General features: G+C 43.3%; 1 protein-coding gene across 2 annotated transcripts; it reads left to right on the top strand.

Annotated features, from left to right (window-relative positions):
- Nucleotides 1-681: 681 nt before the first annotated feature.
- Nucleotides 682-17,706, top strand: SARC_06519 (the record flags this gene model as incomplete). 2 transcript variants are annotated; one of them, XM_014299564.1, is made up of 20 exons in its annotated part: nucleotides 682-806; nucleotides 1,067-1,166; nucleotides 2,094-2,321; nucleotides 3,098-3,213; nucleotides 3,974-4,138; nucleotides 4,649-4,720; nucleotides 5,684-5,774; nucleotides 6,280-6,426; nucleotides 6,721-6,865; nucleotides 7,537-7,598; nucleotides 8,211-8,569; nucleotides 9,527-9,675; nucleotides 10,615-10,905; nucleotides 11,385-11,528; nucleotides 13,195-13,332; nucleotides 14,350-14,384; nucleotides 14,852-14,939; nucleotides 15,339-15,448; nucleotides 16,661-16,734; nucleotides 17,338-17,706. In XM_014299564.1, coding segments are annotated over 20 exons (2,924 nt in total), but the record flags the coding sequence as incomplete, so codon positions are not given. The 2 variants fall into 2 exon arrangements, with proteins under 2 accessions (XP_014155039.1, XP_014155038.1); XM_014299563.1 differs by having other exon boundaries at nucleotides 6,721-6,841.
- Between the last annotated feature and the right edge of the window lie 286 nt (nucleotides 17,707-17,992).

Here is a 17,992-nt window from a genome sequence, read left to right on the forward strand (position 1 = left end):
ATTGAATCTATGCCTGTATTACTATCTTGGTCATATGCCAGTGGCTTCAATCCATCCATTCTCTTGGATTGTCACGCATCTGTAATTCTCAGTCCGTCGGAAACTGACGTACTCGCGAGTTTGAAATGTCTCACGTGGCTACTCGTCTGTTATTGCGTAGTATGGTCAGCAATTCTGTACTGTATTTGTACTTGTCTACTGTTATTGGTTTATCTTTGTATTGCTTTATAAGTACACGCATACGCATGTACAATAAGTCTAAAGTGTAGGGTCGCAAGCATGATTCCCTGTTTCTAGGCATGAAGTTCGCTCAGTGAACTCTGTACTGATTTCTAACGGCTCAATATGACGTGCAACTGTTCTTCCAATTACATTGGTCAATTGGCAGCCTGGCCTATATTATTTACTACGCTCTACACCATCGCTACGAGTAGTTAATAGTATATGTAGGGCGCAGAAACACGCTGACTGACACTGAGCACCTGAATACCGCAACTGTGGGACATGAACTGTCACCATCACACCGTCACCGCAAGACTCGGGACATCTATACCAGATACATATACAGTTATACACACAGAGTGTCCTGGTTATCTAGAGGCACGTTCTATGAGTACAATCATATGTAACGTTTGAACGGAATATCGAGGATAACTCAATCCATTTGATCGCAATGTGCTCAGGATCGCTGTGTGCATGGGCTGTACGAGTGGCAGCAGAAGAACAACACGGGTGCAGAGTTTATTCTGCACGACGGCCCGCCTTACGCCAACGGACCTTTACATCTGGGACATGCGCTCAATAAGGTGTGTCTTGCGAAGCATGTATCATGTATGAGTGCGAGACTGATTTTAAAGAGATTGAGTAGGTGTTTTTTATCTAGAGTATGAATAATGTGCATTTGTCTAGGTGCTGGTCATGCCTCTATCCGCCTGTATACTGACCCTCCCCACTCACAACACGTGCCAACCGTGTCAATCGTGTCAGCCTTCCCAAATATGTTAAACCTTTCAGCAACACTCACACAGGCTTGTACTTTTTATCCACACATACCTGCCGTCATCAGATCACCAAAGACATTGTCAATAGATACAAATTGATGACCAACCATCGTGTCACATATGTTCCCGGATGGGACTGCCACGGACTACCCATTGAGCTCAAAGGTAATTATGGGGCCATTGTGGTTGTGTGATAAGATGCAAGTATAGAGCAAGTATTTGTTATACATTACTCATTGAGCTCAAATGTAATTGTAGGACCATTGTAATTGTGTGATAAGATGCAAGTATAAAACACGCATTTGTTATACATTACCCATTGAGCTCAAAGGTAATTGTAGGACCATTGTAATTGCGTGATAAGATAAGTATAGAACGCGTATTTGTTATACACTCCGTTGGAGTTATGTGATAAGATGCAAGTTTTGAACGTGCTTTGTTTTCATGCTACGCATTGAGCGTATAGGTATGCGTGTATTTAATGATACATGTTTTTATGCTATGCTGCCCCTTGAGCAAAAACGCATGAGTGCAAGTTATGTATTCATGTGGATATGGTGCAAGTGTGGTACCTGTGAATATCTGGACGTGCGAGTGTGATCATGATCAGTATAATGTGTGTTCATGATGGCCATACACATGATTAGTCTGTGGAAGTACACCAAGTATGTGCTTCCCCTGTATCGAGCATGTGTGTAGTTCGCCACCTATCTGTACCGCATGCATGCCACCCGTACGTATATTATAAACATTATTTGCGTGCACCAGGCGCCATATTCCTGTGTTATGTGCCATCGGTGTGTGGTCTGCGGTACTTGTGTATAGAGGGCACTACTGGCTCCTACTTTTGTTCTCCGTACATTGCTTCTGGTTGCAGTAACGTGAAGATCTACAATGAGTCATAATTTTTGAAAAAAGTTCCTCACGAGCGATGCTTTCAGACCGTATATTGCGCTGTGCATGTACTCGCATATCAAAGCTCGTGTGTACATACTGCACGTCTATGCAAATATGCATACCGACGGATGTAAACCGAAATGCAGATCATATTGTGTGGACTGGCGAACCTCCATTACATACACTTCCCCTCAGCCATGGAAGCGAAGAAGAAGTCCAATAAGAAAGCCAAGATCTCGACAGATACATCGCCCATAGCCATACGCGAGACCGCACGCGATTTGGCGGCAAACACCATAGTCAATCAGATGGCAGGATTTGTCCGGTGGGGAGTGCTGGGTGACTGGCAAAGACCCTATCGTACAATGACCAGTGACTATGTGGACACACAATTGGGCCTGTTCTATGCGATGTATGAGAAGGGTAAGCCATCTGCCTGTGCAGGGGTTGGGGGTTTAGCTAGCATTTGTATGGTTTCGTGTGATGGAGTGTATATGGGACTAGATAGTTTAAAGCGTGCCTTGATCGGTGACTGTGCGGACACCTGAGTGGTTCTGTCCTACGCTATCCCGTGTATGAGAGAAGTGCGTGTACCGTATATTCAGGTTTAAGAGGTTAGCTGGCAAACAACAGGCGTGTTATGTGGTTTCTGAGGATATCACGAACATCGCCAAACGAATAGACGTGGACACACCTATCTTTTCTGAGCTTGTTTTTAATGTGATTTGTTGCATTGTACCAGGGTGTGCAATCACGCATTGGTAGTATGGGCATATAGCTATACATGGAGAGAGAGTGCATTGCTGCAGGACAAGCATACGGCTTGAGGAGTAACTACGAAGAACCGGGTATATATTTTATAAGCTGTTTGAGCTCTGTAGGCTATACTTATACATATACAAAGTACAGCCCTGTCGACTGGATGTGATGTGAGACTGCCATAGTATGAAGCCGCGCTCAAGGACTGCATGCTATGAGCACAAGCGTGTGCAACCATTGAGCGGGAGTTCACTCTCGTGCCATGGGCCACACTTGCACGCACTAGCTATCTTGCCCTACACTATACATATGTGAACAGATTGCGTGCTACGACACCTTCGGTTTATGTACCATACCTTAATGGGAGACTATCTTTACTTACAAGTGTGATTGTACGTTGTAGCCAATTTTGATGCTCTGCAACACTCTTGCATCTACAGGATACGTCTACCGAGCTTACAAACCTGTGTATTGGTCGCCATCGTCGCGCACTGCACTCGCCGAGGCTGAGCTGGAATATGTGGATGACCACGTCAGTCCATCCATCTACGTCAAGGTATATGTATACTCATGTAGGTTTTAGGTATAGATATATAAATATATATGTATATATATAAATATATATATATATATATACATATGTATATATATATATATATATATCGTATATATATATATATGTATATATGTATATATATATTATATATATATATATAATATATATGTGTATATTTATATGTATGTATATATATAACTATATATATAAATATATATTATATTTATATATCACTGTTACTCAGCATACATTGCGTGGCCCAAGTTGGCCATCCGCCTATTCCAAGGCCTTTGTGTCTGCAAGCTTTTATTCCATGCTGACTTGCTTTTTCAAAAAGATCTTTACTTTTCTTAAACCTATTCCGAGCGCTTATTCTATTCTCGTGCATTGTGGCCAGTACTGAGTTGTTTATTTGTGTATCGGCCCTTCGTTATTTCGTTGTGCTCCTAGTATCTTTGCAATACACAACTTTGCACATATCGCAGACAGCAGCCTGTTCAATCTCACACTCTCTCCTGCCTCTTATGGCAGTGTCGTGTGTACATCATCGGCCTGTCACCTGTGGCCACTTTGCCGCCTTTTCTTTTCGCCAATGCTAGTCATTTGCAGATCATTGTGATCACAACTTTTCATCATCTCCAACCGATCTGTGCCTATTTCACAACTACTTGTCACCCATCTTATAACACGTGCCAACAATCTTCATATCATCAATTGCTACTATTCATTATCGCATTCGTTATCTCCTCTTCGAGGAAAGTTCCCGTTGGTGCGTACCCCCAAGGCGTTGCACGATAAAGACATGGCCGGACACGGTGCCGCGTCGCTTTTAGTATGGACGACCACCCCCTGGACCATGCCAGCTAACAGGGCTGTGTGTGTGCGCAGAGACATGCAGTACAGTCTACTGAAGTGGGACAATGAGGTAAACGTTCATGACATGTATGTGGGTCCCAACGAAGCCATCGTCTGTATGTGTGCGTATGAGATGTGTATGTGTATGTTAGAACGATATAAACGTGCATGCGTATTACAACAAAGCGAGTGTGTGTGTATTGCAAGTGTGTCGGCGACAATGGTGAATGTACGACTCAGTTTTGAAAAGAAATATAAATATGATACACGGAATGTCTCTCAGTGCACAATCGAGTCGAGTAAGGTTTCGCTAAACCCTAAACCATAGAACCTTGAAACCCTGTTTAAACCCCCTTTTGATAACGAGTGTACCGGATCACAGTTGTCCAAGGCTCGTGTTGGCCTTCTGTTTGTTTATTCGCTGCGTAACGTCCTGTTTTAGCGCAACAGAGTATAGCTGAATACACATCCGGAGAGTGACTATCTGCCCATCTCCATCGCTCTCTCTCTATAGTATTACTTGACAGTCGAATGGTTGTTTATGCGCTAATTAGTGACCTACATCTTTGGTCAACTGTAGGCCTGTTGGGTGGCTGCTAGTCGCGTGGAGGCGATGGTGGATGTCTTGGGTATTCGCGAGAAAGATTTCAAGGTGAGCACTGATTACACAGTTGCACGTTTCTGTTTTTGGTTTTTATTTTTATCTTTCACTTCGAAAGGATTATTAGTTACGATCGATATACTTCTGATAGTAACATTGCAATGGGATGTTAGAATGATGCGGTGTGGCCTTGGATACAATGCGACTTAGGGTTTAGGACCATGTTGGCCTGTGTTGTTTTGAGGAATAAAATTTTGTTGGCCTGTGATGTTTTAAGGGTTGGGACCATGTTGGTCTGTGTTTAGGGCCATGCTGGCCTGTGTCGTTTTAAAGCTTAGGACCATGTTGGTCTGTGTGTAAGACCATGTTGGCCTGTGTTGTTTTAGGGTTTAGGACCTTGTTGGCTTGTGTTGATTTAAGGTTTAGGGCCATGTTGGCCTGTGTTGTTTTATGGGTTTATGACGTTGTTGGCACCATGTTGGCCTGTGTTGATTTAAGGTTTAGGGCCATGTTGGTCTGTGTTGTTTTATGGGTTTATGACGTTGTTGGCACCATGTTGGCCTGTGTTGTTTTAGGGTTTAGGTCCATGTTGGCCTGTGTTGTTTCAGGGTTTAGGACCATGTTGGCTTGTGTTGATTTAAGGTTCGGTGTTGTCTAGTGTTGAGTTGGGTAACGCTGCACTTATCTACACCGTGCAGCTTTGCTGATATTTGCACTGCTCGTTCCGTGTGCAGTGGTGTTCGTCCTGTGTTTGGATTCTCCACATGTTTTTATGTCAAAATAGACTGCTCCTCAGCGGGAGAGTGACCAAGTAGCAGTCCAAAATTGTACTTTTGGCATAGCCGAAGCTCTATATAAAATACCCGAGAGATCAAAACAATAGAGAAATGCGAGCAATCTGGTATATATGTGTGGACCTGAAAATAATGCATGCAATTGTTTAGCATATTACCTGGGCTTCTCATATATACACGCACATATATAAATATTTTAATTTCGTTTTTCTCCTATAAGGTGAACGGCACATGCCTGGGCACTGATTTGGAAGGGGCTAAGTATAGGCACCCCATCCACAGTGATATGGAATGTCCGGTTCTGTTGGGAGGTATATCTGCGTCAGTTCCCCTGGTGTGTGTGTATTTGATAGTAGCTGTATGGATATTCACGAGGTTGCATGTGTATGTATGTGTACGATTATAGATGGTTGGGTGTGTGTGGATATATAAGTACGCGTGTATGTTCTGGAAACTCCATGCACTAACAAGTGCGCATGTTCCATCAGCAATGCATATGGCAGGAGTGTTTATCTCCCTCATAGCTATACATGAGCCAATAGATTTCAATGTTGAAATGGTCCAATTTTTATCAATCCTAGTGCTCATCACTGACCCTCGGGACTGGTATACATAGTACCTTTACATGTGCCGTCGTACTTTGTGGTATTAATATATAGATCGTGTCTAAGAGTACTCTGACAACATTCGTGACCACATTGCCACTGGCCCGGTGTCGCAACTCGCACTCCGCCCCTGCATATCGTAAAGATAACCCTGCAGGATACATTTATAGACCATGCTACGAAGACTTCAACCGATACCTTCTATTTATAGATCACGTGACCGATGACTCGGGGTCCGGACTGGTGCATACAGCGCCCGCCCATGGCGTGGACGACTTCGCCGTGTGTGGGGCCAATGGCATTCATTTGGGCGATGATGAGGATGTCGACTGGGCCGGACGATTCACAGCTAACGCAGGTTAGTAACGGGTGTATGCACACACACATCCTGTGCATTGGATGTAGGACCTGGCAGATAATACGTACGCGTATGTGTATCTTTGTCACGCACATCGACAGATGATATATATATATATATATATATATATATTATGCATGTTGAATAACTTTGCATTTGTCGGAAAGCAACACATCCTTCGCTAGTACTTACAAGCCCTACATACACACGGTGTGTCCCCAACTTAAAAGGCTTTTCCATCACAATTGCATCGCACATACACACTTTTTATATCACCTTGCCACTCCTGGTTAGGTCCCGATTTGGAGGGCAAAGATATACACAAGCAGGGGACAGATGATATCATCTCCAAACTGAGCAACGACGGTCTCCTGCTGTCACATGTGCCATACAAACATAGATATCCGTATGATTGGTATGTTGCTCTCACGAAGGATTGGTATGTTGTTCGTACTGTTTAAGGTTTTAGGTGTTTAGGGTGATTGACCTGCCCTGCCAAATGTGTAGCTTGGCCACGTAGCAGTCTCACTAGCACTGACATACCTACGACTTGAATGTGCTCACCCATTGTACCTCTACGTGGCACCCTACTGTGCTGTCGGGCTGTAGTGTGTACTATATTGCTCACACGGTTCTGAATAGGAGTTTGGGATTTTTGGGTATATTAAACTCTAAACCCTAAACCCTAAAAACTCTTGTATGCACACAGTGCCATTCTCGGTCGCATACGAGACTGCTGCGGGTATGCATGTGCATGCATGTGTGTTTTGGGGGGGTATATTGTACTTAGGTACGTTGTGGTGCGTCCATATGATCGCGAAAGTGGGAGGTTAAGCTCACATGCTTTCGTAGTCATTCCTAGACACTCATACGGAGCGCTACAAAGTCATCCGCGAACGTAATGTTTGCAATGTCTTAAGTATAAAACTGCACATACATGTGCACATGTGCATGTATATGTTAGGCCATCATGTCTATCAGTACATATTAACATATTGTGAACACATTCTGTCCAACCCGAAAGCATCTTTCACAGCACTCACTTATTGAGACATCAATATATCACAGTACGCACTGATAAAACTAAGAATCAGTCACCACACTACACAGGAGGACAAAGAAACCAGTCATTCAACGCGCCACCAAGCAATGGTTCGGCCGAGTTCACTCAGGTACGCCATTACAATTCGTATGCACACTCACACAGTAGCCACCAGCTCTGTATCGTACGTCGTCTGTAGGCAATACGTCTGTATGTATTCATTGCCCTATAACCTTTCTATGCCAGGTCTCGACCAGTACGCTGTTATTGGCTACTGCTGTAGAACGACCTCATTGACTGGGTTATTGATTACCGAGCACGTGATAGTTCAACTGAGAATATTATCAAAGATATGGCATCTTGAATAGACACACCCCTGCATTGTAACATCACCTGAGACACATCGCTACATGTTAATATCTTCTGTCCGCACTAGTCTCTGCTTATTGTTCCAAATTTTGATACAATCAGCCACGCCACTGTGCACTTCTTGTCCATTCCTTTTTAGGTGATATTCAGCAATGGGTTTGTAGTGATACCCAGGCATTCGTGTCAGCAGCATATGACTTGAGTTCGCAATGGTTAAGACCAGTTGGCTCATGACTGCGAGTGTACATGTTATGTCTCTGTGCCCTATCAGTATTACGAAGCAACGGCCATTCGTGTCCATCCACAGAGCTCAACCTCATCTCCTGCCAATCTAACACCGTCCTGATGTCTATTTATAACCACCAATCGTAAGGCCTGGGAGATCTGGCGCTGGAGTTGCTGAAGGGCGTGACCTTTGTACCAAGTATGGGCCGTTCGCGTCTCAGTGCGATGGTCAGTGGCCGGCGCGACTGGTGCCTAAGCCGACAGCGGGTGTGGGGAGTGCCCATCCCGGTATTCTATAACGGGACCACCGGTGACGAAATAATGGATGAAAACATAGTACGACACGTGCGTGCATTGATCCGCGAGCACGGGAGTGACTGCTGGTTTACTATGACTGTGGACGATCTATTGCCTGAGGCGTTCAGGGGACAAGGACTGGTGAAAGGTCATGATACCATGGATGTGTGGTTTGACTCCGGCAGTAGCTGGGCGAGCGTGGTCAACCCCGTAAGTTGTGTGTCTGTGTGGGCTTGTGCCAGAGTACGCATATGGTCGTGTGCTGCGGGCTCTTGCGGTGGTTTGAGTGAACGTGATTGCGTTTGATTGTGAGTAGTATGTGGTATGCGTGACTGCTTGTGGGTGTATATGCTCCACAGCTGAACCCTAACTCCCTAAAACCCTTAAACCCTATATACGGACCATACTACATGGTATGTCGTTGAACACATTCTTACATGTCGGACTCAAAGGCAATCGCATTTCTTGACAGTATGCGCCCGGATGTAACATCTCACTGAAACGGCAATCCACACGCAGCTGAGCGTAAACTGTGACCAGCGTAGTAGAGTATCATCTTGTCACCTAGTTGGTCACAATGGCCAGGTGTGACCTTCGTGCTTCATAGACAGAAACACGTACACAGCCGGCATGCTCGAAATGTACTCTTGCTGTGTGTGTCCGAGCTATAGCATACTACTTCTATATATGAACTATACATACAGTACGTGGGTCCGTTAAGATGCGTACAGGCCATCATGCAGTTCGTTTTGGTTGACACACCATAGTACCCTTATCGCTAAGCTACAAAACAGCAGCACATGACAATTAACAACACATATGCGTTGGGTTTGTTGACCTCGACATCCTATTTACCCATTTTTTTTAGGGTTTCGATGTAAATGTGTGCAGCATGTGTTGGCTATGAATCCATCACTAATTGTTGCTATTTGGTGTATGTTTCTACTACATGTATGGGTGAACAATTCTCAGTTGATCGCTTCTTGTACGTACTGAGTAGCAACCACAGTCAAAGCCGTATTTCTCTGCTGACGGCTAGAATTAGACCTGTTGAAAGACATGTTGAAAGAAGACCTGTTAAAAGAAGTAATCAATTGACATTTACCCATAGTATGTTCATTACAGGCATGTGTCTCACACGCCACGTCACCTTGATTGCCTTATTAGGAAAGTGGGCCTCAGGTGGCGGATCTATATTTAGAAGGCAGTGACCAGCACAGGGGCTGGTTTCAATCGTCGCTGTTGATCTCTGCTGCTGTTCAGAATGCGTCGCCATACAAAGCAGTGCTTACGCATGGCTTTGTCCTGGACGAGAAGTATGTTGTACCTGTTGTGCACGTATGCGCATTTTCATGTGTGTTTGTATGGAATGAGGTTAGTTTTAGTTTTCAATTGTACTCTCGTCCTTGTGTTCCGTTTGGAATGTATTCAACTGTCGAAATGTGTGGACCTGCGATTGCGTGTTTGTAAATATTCGCGAGCGGTGCCAATATACTTATTGTTCGGAAACACTCTTTATCTACATCGTACTAGTACTTGTAACAACCTGGAAGTATGCGGATGTCAAAGACCGACAAGTTATGTAACATGGAGACGAATGACAATACCACCCTTCCCATAGTAATGCAAACACATATATATATATATATATATTATATATATATATATATATATTATATATGTATATGTGTGTGTGTGTGTGTATNTATGTATATTATAGTATATATAAATACATACATATATTATATATATATATATATATATGTAATATATATATATATATGCAATGAAGTTTTGAATATACTGTGCTCGGCCTGAAAACTCTAGATCCCATGTTGTCTTGTACCTTCGCTTCGTAATTAGAGTGACTATGAATTGGGAATAGTCTCGAATATTAACATACGAACCATGACACAGCAATAAGGTGCGCGTGGTCTACAAACATAGATGAGTGGTTTTTCTATTGCTATCGGGAGTGTGATTGTAAGGACTTGCAACGAGCTGTCTGCTTGTCAGTCAGTGATGAGCGTTGCCACAGTACAGCTGAAAGCGGATGTTTACGCATAGTTGTTATATTGTGTGCTTAGTGTGTACTCTTAGTCTATGCAGCCCTCAACACTTCGGGGACGTGTGCCCATAGAATGCAATGAACGGGTTGTGAATTGTTCTGTGATTCTATCACGTACACAATTTATAGTGCAGTATATTACGCTCTTGTAATTAACAATTGCGATTGTCAAATCTATATCTCACAGATCCAAGAAAATGTCAAAGTCTCTCGGAAATGTCATTGCACCAGAAGTTGTTGTTGAAGGTGGCCAAGTACAGGGCCAAAAAATACCCGCCGGAGGTGCGGATGCGTTGCGAATGTGGGTCTCATCAGCCGACTCGACTGGCGATGTCAGTGTGGGTGCATCGGTCCTAAAACAAAGTTTAGGACAGCTAATGAAAATCAGGAATACAGCCAGGTTTTTGTTGGGAAATCTGGCGGATTTCCACGGGAACAGGGATGCCGTGCCTTATGCGGAGATGTTGGACATAGACAAGTAGGTGATATGCTCGATTGACTGACATTGATATCTTCTGGTCTCTACATATGCTATTCATGTTTGTTACGCGCATGTATTTAAGGGTTACGGTTTGTATTCTCGGATCTCTATTGTACATGTATATATACTTGCTGTCCCACTTTGTATTCTTTTAGCCTAGATCAGGTATAGCTATATCTGTTCTCGATTGTGCATATATGTACGTGTACGCTAGTACATGCATACTTATCTGGGCTGAGCTCGTTCTCCAAGACTCAACTAGAAGGCCCAGTTCGGGAATAGCACATGTGCGCGAATGATGTAGTACACATCTTTTGATCTCTCCTTGTATCTGTCCGCGGCGCTTGCCTGTGCACATGTCGTTCTCCGCATCCGACGCATACAACCCACTCCACCTCTGCACACTCATGTGTGTCAAATAGAGTTGTTTGTCCTGTGTGGTTAATTCATGCTTGTGCCCCCTGTCCTCATTCCAGGTACATGCTGCACCGCTGTGTTTTCTTTGCGAACGAAGTGACGTCCCACTACGACGCATACGCACTCCACCGTGTCACGCAGGCGACCATGAAGTTCGTTAACCTGGAGCTATCCGCTTTCTACTTTGATGTCATTAAGGATAGGTATGACACATAGCACAAGTTTAGTTTGCTGGGGTTCGTGTCTTGTGTTTATCTCTAGGACGGTTGGAGTCTTGGTTCCGTATACCATGCCGTGTGTACATGTATATGTGTCCTGGGTCATTTTTATTTTTCAAGGCCGGATGGGTGGCTACAGTTTACTGGTCTGAGTTCGGTAGTCCAATCCTCAACACACCTGTGCTATTGTTACATCTGGCAAGACGTTGGAAGATGCCATGTATAGTTGTATTCATGGAGAATGTGGAAATGTGCGCATACATCTCTATACATTAAGTGTGTGCGTAAATTTAATTCTTCAATGGGTGTGTGAATACTGTCCGTAATCGCTATCATCGTTTGAGTTACTATATCACTTTGAACTCAGTGATGCACTCGAGACAGTATCCAGTCGCAGTGCTGAGCCTCGCCGACTCTGGGGAGAGGTATTGAACTAATCTGGAATTGGAAAATGGCGGGTATTCTAGGACTGTCGTTACGTAAATGTATTGGATGGAGATTGCGCTTGCTGTTGTCCCACTCGACTGTGTCTGAGGTGGCCATGTCACTGAATGTCGCACATGACATCCTTGGCCTCAATTGAGTTGCTTTCACATATGTTTCCACTGTATTCTTGAGTACTCTTTAAGTGTTCGTTTATGGAGAACCTTGTGTTGTGAACACCTGTAGCACCGTGTGTAATCATCGTCACTTGATGAGTGCTTCGTTTGTGATACAAGTGATTCCTACTTCTTATTAAGGTAGAATATTTTCTGGTTCATACTTTGGTAGAATTCTGTTCAGTTACTCACTGCGGTACAACACACTTATTATTCAACTTCTCTGTGCTATCTCTTATCTCTGAGTTGCACTTGCCTCAAACGATCTCATAGTGTGCGTTGGTATCTACCGAATGGTTCAGTTGTATCCTTCAGTCACAGCAGTGTGTTCTATCATAGTGTGCGTTGGTATCTACTGAATGGTCCAGTTATATCCTTCAGTCACAGCAGTGTGTTCTCTCATAGTGTGTGTTGGTATCTACTGAATGGTCCAGTTGTATTCTTCAGTCACAGCTGTGTGTTCTCTCATAGTGTGTGTTGGTATCTACTGAAGGATCCTGTTATATCCTTCAGTCACACCAGTGTGTTCTCTCATAGTGTACGTTAGTATCTACCGAATTGTCCATTTGTATCCTTCAGTCACACCAGTGTGTTCTGTCATAGTGTGCGTTGGTATCTACTGAATGGTCCAGTTGTATCCTTCAGTCACACCAGTGTGTTCTGTCATAGTGTGCGTTGGTATCTACCGAATGGTCCAGTTATATCCTTCAGTTAGTGTAGTGTGTTCTCTCATAGTGTGCATTGTTATCTACCGAATTGTTCGCTTCTGTCCTTCAGTTACAGGTATGTGTTCTGATTTAAAAACCACATATACATTAGGTTTTATAATCTCTACGAGCAGTACCGTGCATTCTCTATAACTCGTGTCTTAGCTCGAGATAGCCCTTACTATGCCATTGTGGTATTGGGGGGTGTACTTTGTGTACACTGTAATCTCCACGCATGCTACATAACCCTACCGTTCGAGTGCCAATACCACTGCAACGTTCGCCCTTGGTACCTACTGTGTCAACGATCTCACAGAGCTACTTTACTTATCGTGTCAACCACAGGCTGTACACCGACAGGGAGACGGGCGCGCGCAGAAGGTCTGCACAGACAGCACTCTACCACACTCTCAACACTTTGACACGGGCCATAGCACCCATCCTACCGCATCTGGCCGATGAGGTTTGGCACCACAATATCAGGTAATACAGTCACATGTAACTTCGGTTGTACAATTACATTAACACATGTATTACAATCACATGCTACGCCAGGTTGTGCAATTAGATTAACACATGTATAACAATCACATGTAACACCGAGTAGTACAATCACATGTCTGTGTGTTTCATTTACACACCCCGAGTAGGTATGGGTCCATTCAAAGTGCGTATGGGCATCTGTTGTCTTATGGCTATGATGGTTTGTTGGGGATATATATCTGAGGTGTATGCATTCGCACTCGGCAAATTATGGAACAGCCCCTCTGTGCGTTCGAGTTATATATATAGTCCCACGCTCTGGTTCGCCCTGACAGCTATATATACCTAATGCTGTCATTTGTATTTCAGAGTACATCATAGCTTAATCTGTGCAGCAGTAAGCCTATTGAGGAGGGCATACGCTCGACACGTATCCACGCTCATATATGTTTCAGATATGCATATAGTCAAAATTAGTCACCACATCCACAGCCATCCCCGTTGCTAATCGTGCTGCCCATAAGAACAGTGAGCATTTAACTATATTAAAATTGAAAGGGTGCTTACATGAAGGTATGACGAGTGTTGGTCAGTATATGTAAGTATGACGAGTGTTGATCAATATATGAAGCCTTTAGTGTGGCAGTGTGTTGTTACTAGAATATCCCATATCCTCAGGGTAAGTAGTTGCGTTCGAGTTTTTACTCGACAGTGCGTTACCCCCTAGAACACTAAAGAGCCTACAAGTTCATACTTCTGAACTGCGTGTGGGGCCTGCTTGTGTGTTTGTATATATATGCACATCGGGAGGTAAACTATAGCACACGGTGCTCGACTGCGGTGTGTGATACTTTTCTCGCCGACAATCATGACAGCATTGAGATGTGTATCTAGGAAGTTCCCGCCGTGTGTACAACTAAACTCATATGATGTTATTACAGACGATAGGTGATACACAATCTGCAGCCATCTCTTACAGAGCCACTAATACATCCACTTACACTTGTTACTACACAGCTCGCCCAGCCATCAGCACAGCATCTTCAAGTCTGGTATGTCCACCTAAACAGTCAAGAGTTCATACTATGTGTATATGGAGCTTACGTTCTCTACACTGTCACACAATAGCTCTATGAACCACGGCGGTGGTATCGCAGGATACAGAAATGGGTTCTTGCGTCCGATCCGTTTGTTGTACGCCAAGACCGTGATGCTTAGCATCTATTGTGAGCAGAAGGCGTGTGGTTGGCAATGGTTGCGGGTGTGATGCTTTGACTATAAATGTGGCTATAGCAGAACACCAGGTTCATTTTCCATGATTTGGTGAAGATGGATTGCCTACATCTCTTCAGTATACCCCTTCAGTGCGAGCCAAGCGATCAAAAGTCGTTATGAGATCACACTCCCTCGTCAAAGTTGCTAGCCTATTGTTCTGCGACTGCTATTATCGTTCTAACATTTCTAAGCTTCAAGCTTAACGCACGTCACCTGAACACACGACCGCTTTTCACAAACTCAGGATGGCTGGCATGTGAGGCGAACTGGAAGAGTGCGGACCTACAGAGCAGATGGGATATTGTCAAAAAGTTGACCAGTCATGTGAACAGGTAATGTACAACATGCAAGCTCTCGCGGATCGCTCAACCTTTATGAACGGATATGCGATTGAAATGTATCTCAAGGATTTTCGCAATATGATTGGTTCTCCAATATATATATGTATATATATATTTATATATATATATATATAATCGCTAGGCTAAAAGATGGCATGAGCTCCATTGTCCGTAGGGTATATTCACGGGAGCATGAAGTACATAAAATGAATTCTTGATGATTATACCCCACTTCTATAGAAGGTGAAACATAAAATGGCAGCACCGACAGCTGCACTCAATACAACCTTATACCAAGACATCCATTCGTTTAGTTTAATGCCGCGACGAGCAGAGATTACTCTCAAATGATGGGTGTCTAAAATAGTATTGGTTCTCTTATCCAATAAGATCGCTAGAATCCATGCGAAAGGAATCACTGATTGGCGGAGCACTCGATGCGGAAGTGACTATCACTGGCCCTCCAGAGCTGATTAGTTTGCTGCAGACTTGTAGTGACGGTGAGTGGTGGAATGTGACGGTGTGGTCAATGTTGCCTACCTTCATTGCTCCGCGCGTGTATTCTCTGCTGATGCATGGTAACGGTTAAACACGTGTTCGCAAGGGAAACACTGGAAGTTAGTCTTTACTTCGCTCGTTAGCCGTTAGGTGTCTGCGTACTTCTCTTGATAGCCATATTAATATATATGTGCCGAAGGTCCTGTGAATATTGATTCTCTTGTTTGCCGTATATATGTACTTGCTCCCAAGGTGCCGTGAATATCGATTCTCTTCATACAAATGTATTTGTACTGAAGGTGCTGTGAATATTGATTCTCTTGTTAGCCATGTATGGGTTTTTGTACTCTATGTGCTGTGAATTTTGATTTTCTTGGTAGTCATATAAGTGTATTCGTACTGATGGTGCTATGAATATTGATTCCCTTGTTTAATTGCCATATAAGTGTATTCGTACTGATGGTGCTATGAATATTGATACCCTTGTTTAATAGCCATATAAGTGTATTCGTACTGATGGTGCTAATAATATTGATTCCCTTGTTTAATAGTCATATAAGCGTATTTGTTGATATGACTGGCAGTGGCAATTGATTTGGTAATCATGTGGTGGGCTCATTTCCTGGCAAAATTTCTGTATGGTCTATTTCATGTTTTATTGGATTCTTGGTAGTGGTATAAACAGCTTTGCACCGATATATATGATCTCCTGCATTAAGACCGTGTCGGTGAGGATAGTATCTCTGAATATAAAACGTGTGGGAGAAATTTTTTCTTGTAGTTGCGTATTAGTAGTGTTGCTGATGTACTTCAGAATCGTGCTATATTTATTCCTGAAGAATGTATCTGATATGTGATCTCTATAGCTATGTGTGCATAAAGACTATCTTGCATCGCACCCCTTTGAAAACAGTTCTCATAATGTGATACCTAAATTGCTGTACTTCGATACCCCTGTCATTATATTCATGCTCAACTTTTCGAAACTAGACATCTTATTGTTTCGCTATTAGTACGACCTTCTTGATCTTCGCGGTGCATTGTTTTGTGTTCGTTCGTGTCAACAGACTTGGCAGATGCGCTCTATGCATTCTCTCGGTATCTAGAGTTCTCGTGAGCTTTTATGCCCTCATTCTGTATCGCTTGTTACATTCGCCTTAACCGCACTAACATACTTTCATTTACTCCCACACGCCGGCGCTTCTCTGGCACAGGTCACCCAATCGGTGCGGCTTCTTATCTGTCTGGACTCAATGACGCCTTCCTTGTGTCCTCAACAACTCTACTGGTATGTCTGCGTTCGACACCTTAATGTGTGGCCGTGCTTAAATGCATACGTGTCTCAAATAGCTCGTGCCTTCCAAGTGTATTCGATGGCTGTGTATCACTCTGCCATACTATCACATATCCCTGCGAGTAAACTTTATGGTGTCACTATATCCCTAAGGCTTTATCCTGTTACCATCGTAACACAGGTCTCTGAGAGTATATTTCAATACTATAGTTATACGTCTCTGAGAGTACACTTTATAGTAACGCTTTCTCCCCGAGAGTATACCCTGTTGCCATAGCGTATATTTATTTGTGAAACACAACGGATAAAAACTGGCGTATCTGAGTATTCAAACTGGGGCCTTCTATTTGGAGACATCATCGCACACGATCGCGCGTTTCAACTGGCGTCGTTTAGTCACATTGATGAAAGCAACTCATCCGCCTAACGATTTGCTCGGAACCAAAACATACAGTGTCTATTTCAGGGAGTGACATTATCCGCTCGCGAGTATATATATACATCACAGTATCGGTGCGCATACATTTACTATGCATTCATGCATATGCAGTATCATGTCAGCTCAACCTCTTTATATTGACCATAATATCATCTCAGGAAGGGGAGGTAGCAGAGAGCAGCACACCGCAAGAAACACCACAGACACGTGTCACCACTGTAGACCTCGCTGACATACATCCATCTCTGACTGGGCGGTGTGTGGTCACAGTGTCGGCTGCACAAGTGTCGCCACCAACCGATGAGGAAAAGACTCACACTTCAGAGAATGCACAAAAACTGTCCAAATGCAAGCGCTGCTGGAAGGTAGCTGCTAGAGATAGCGCTGACGTGTGTGTACGCTGCTCCGATGTGCTGAACAAACAGTGGTGGTGTCCTCGGTAGGGCTATGGTATGTTTTGCCACAAGTGATGAAAGCAGAGCACTCCTAAGCAGTCTACAAACCAATAAATAGTATAGCAGATGATGAATATATGACCCTGTACCTGAAGACATTCCCATATAGACTGCGCATATATGCAGACTCTGTATATATATTTATATATATATATATATATAAGGAAAGCAAATAATACCGCTTCTGTGTCACGCACATCGACTGATGGCATGCACATCGACCGATGGCATATATATATATATATATATATATATATATATATATATATATATATATATATATATATATATATATATATATATATATATATATATATATATATATATATATATATATATATATATATATGTGTGTGTG

The sequence above is a fragment of the Sphaeroforma arctica genome (assembly GCF_001186125.1).
Source record: "Sphaeroforma arctica JP610 unplaced genomic scaffold supercont1.469, whole genome shotgun sequence".
In the NCBI taxonomy this organism is placed as follows: Eukaryota; class Ichthyosporea; order Ichthyophonida; genus Sphaeroforma; species Sphaeroforma arctica.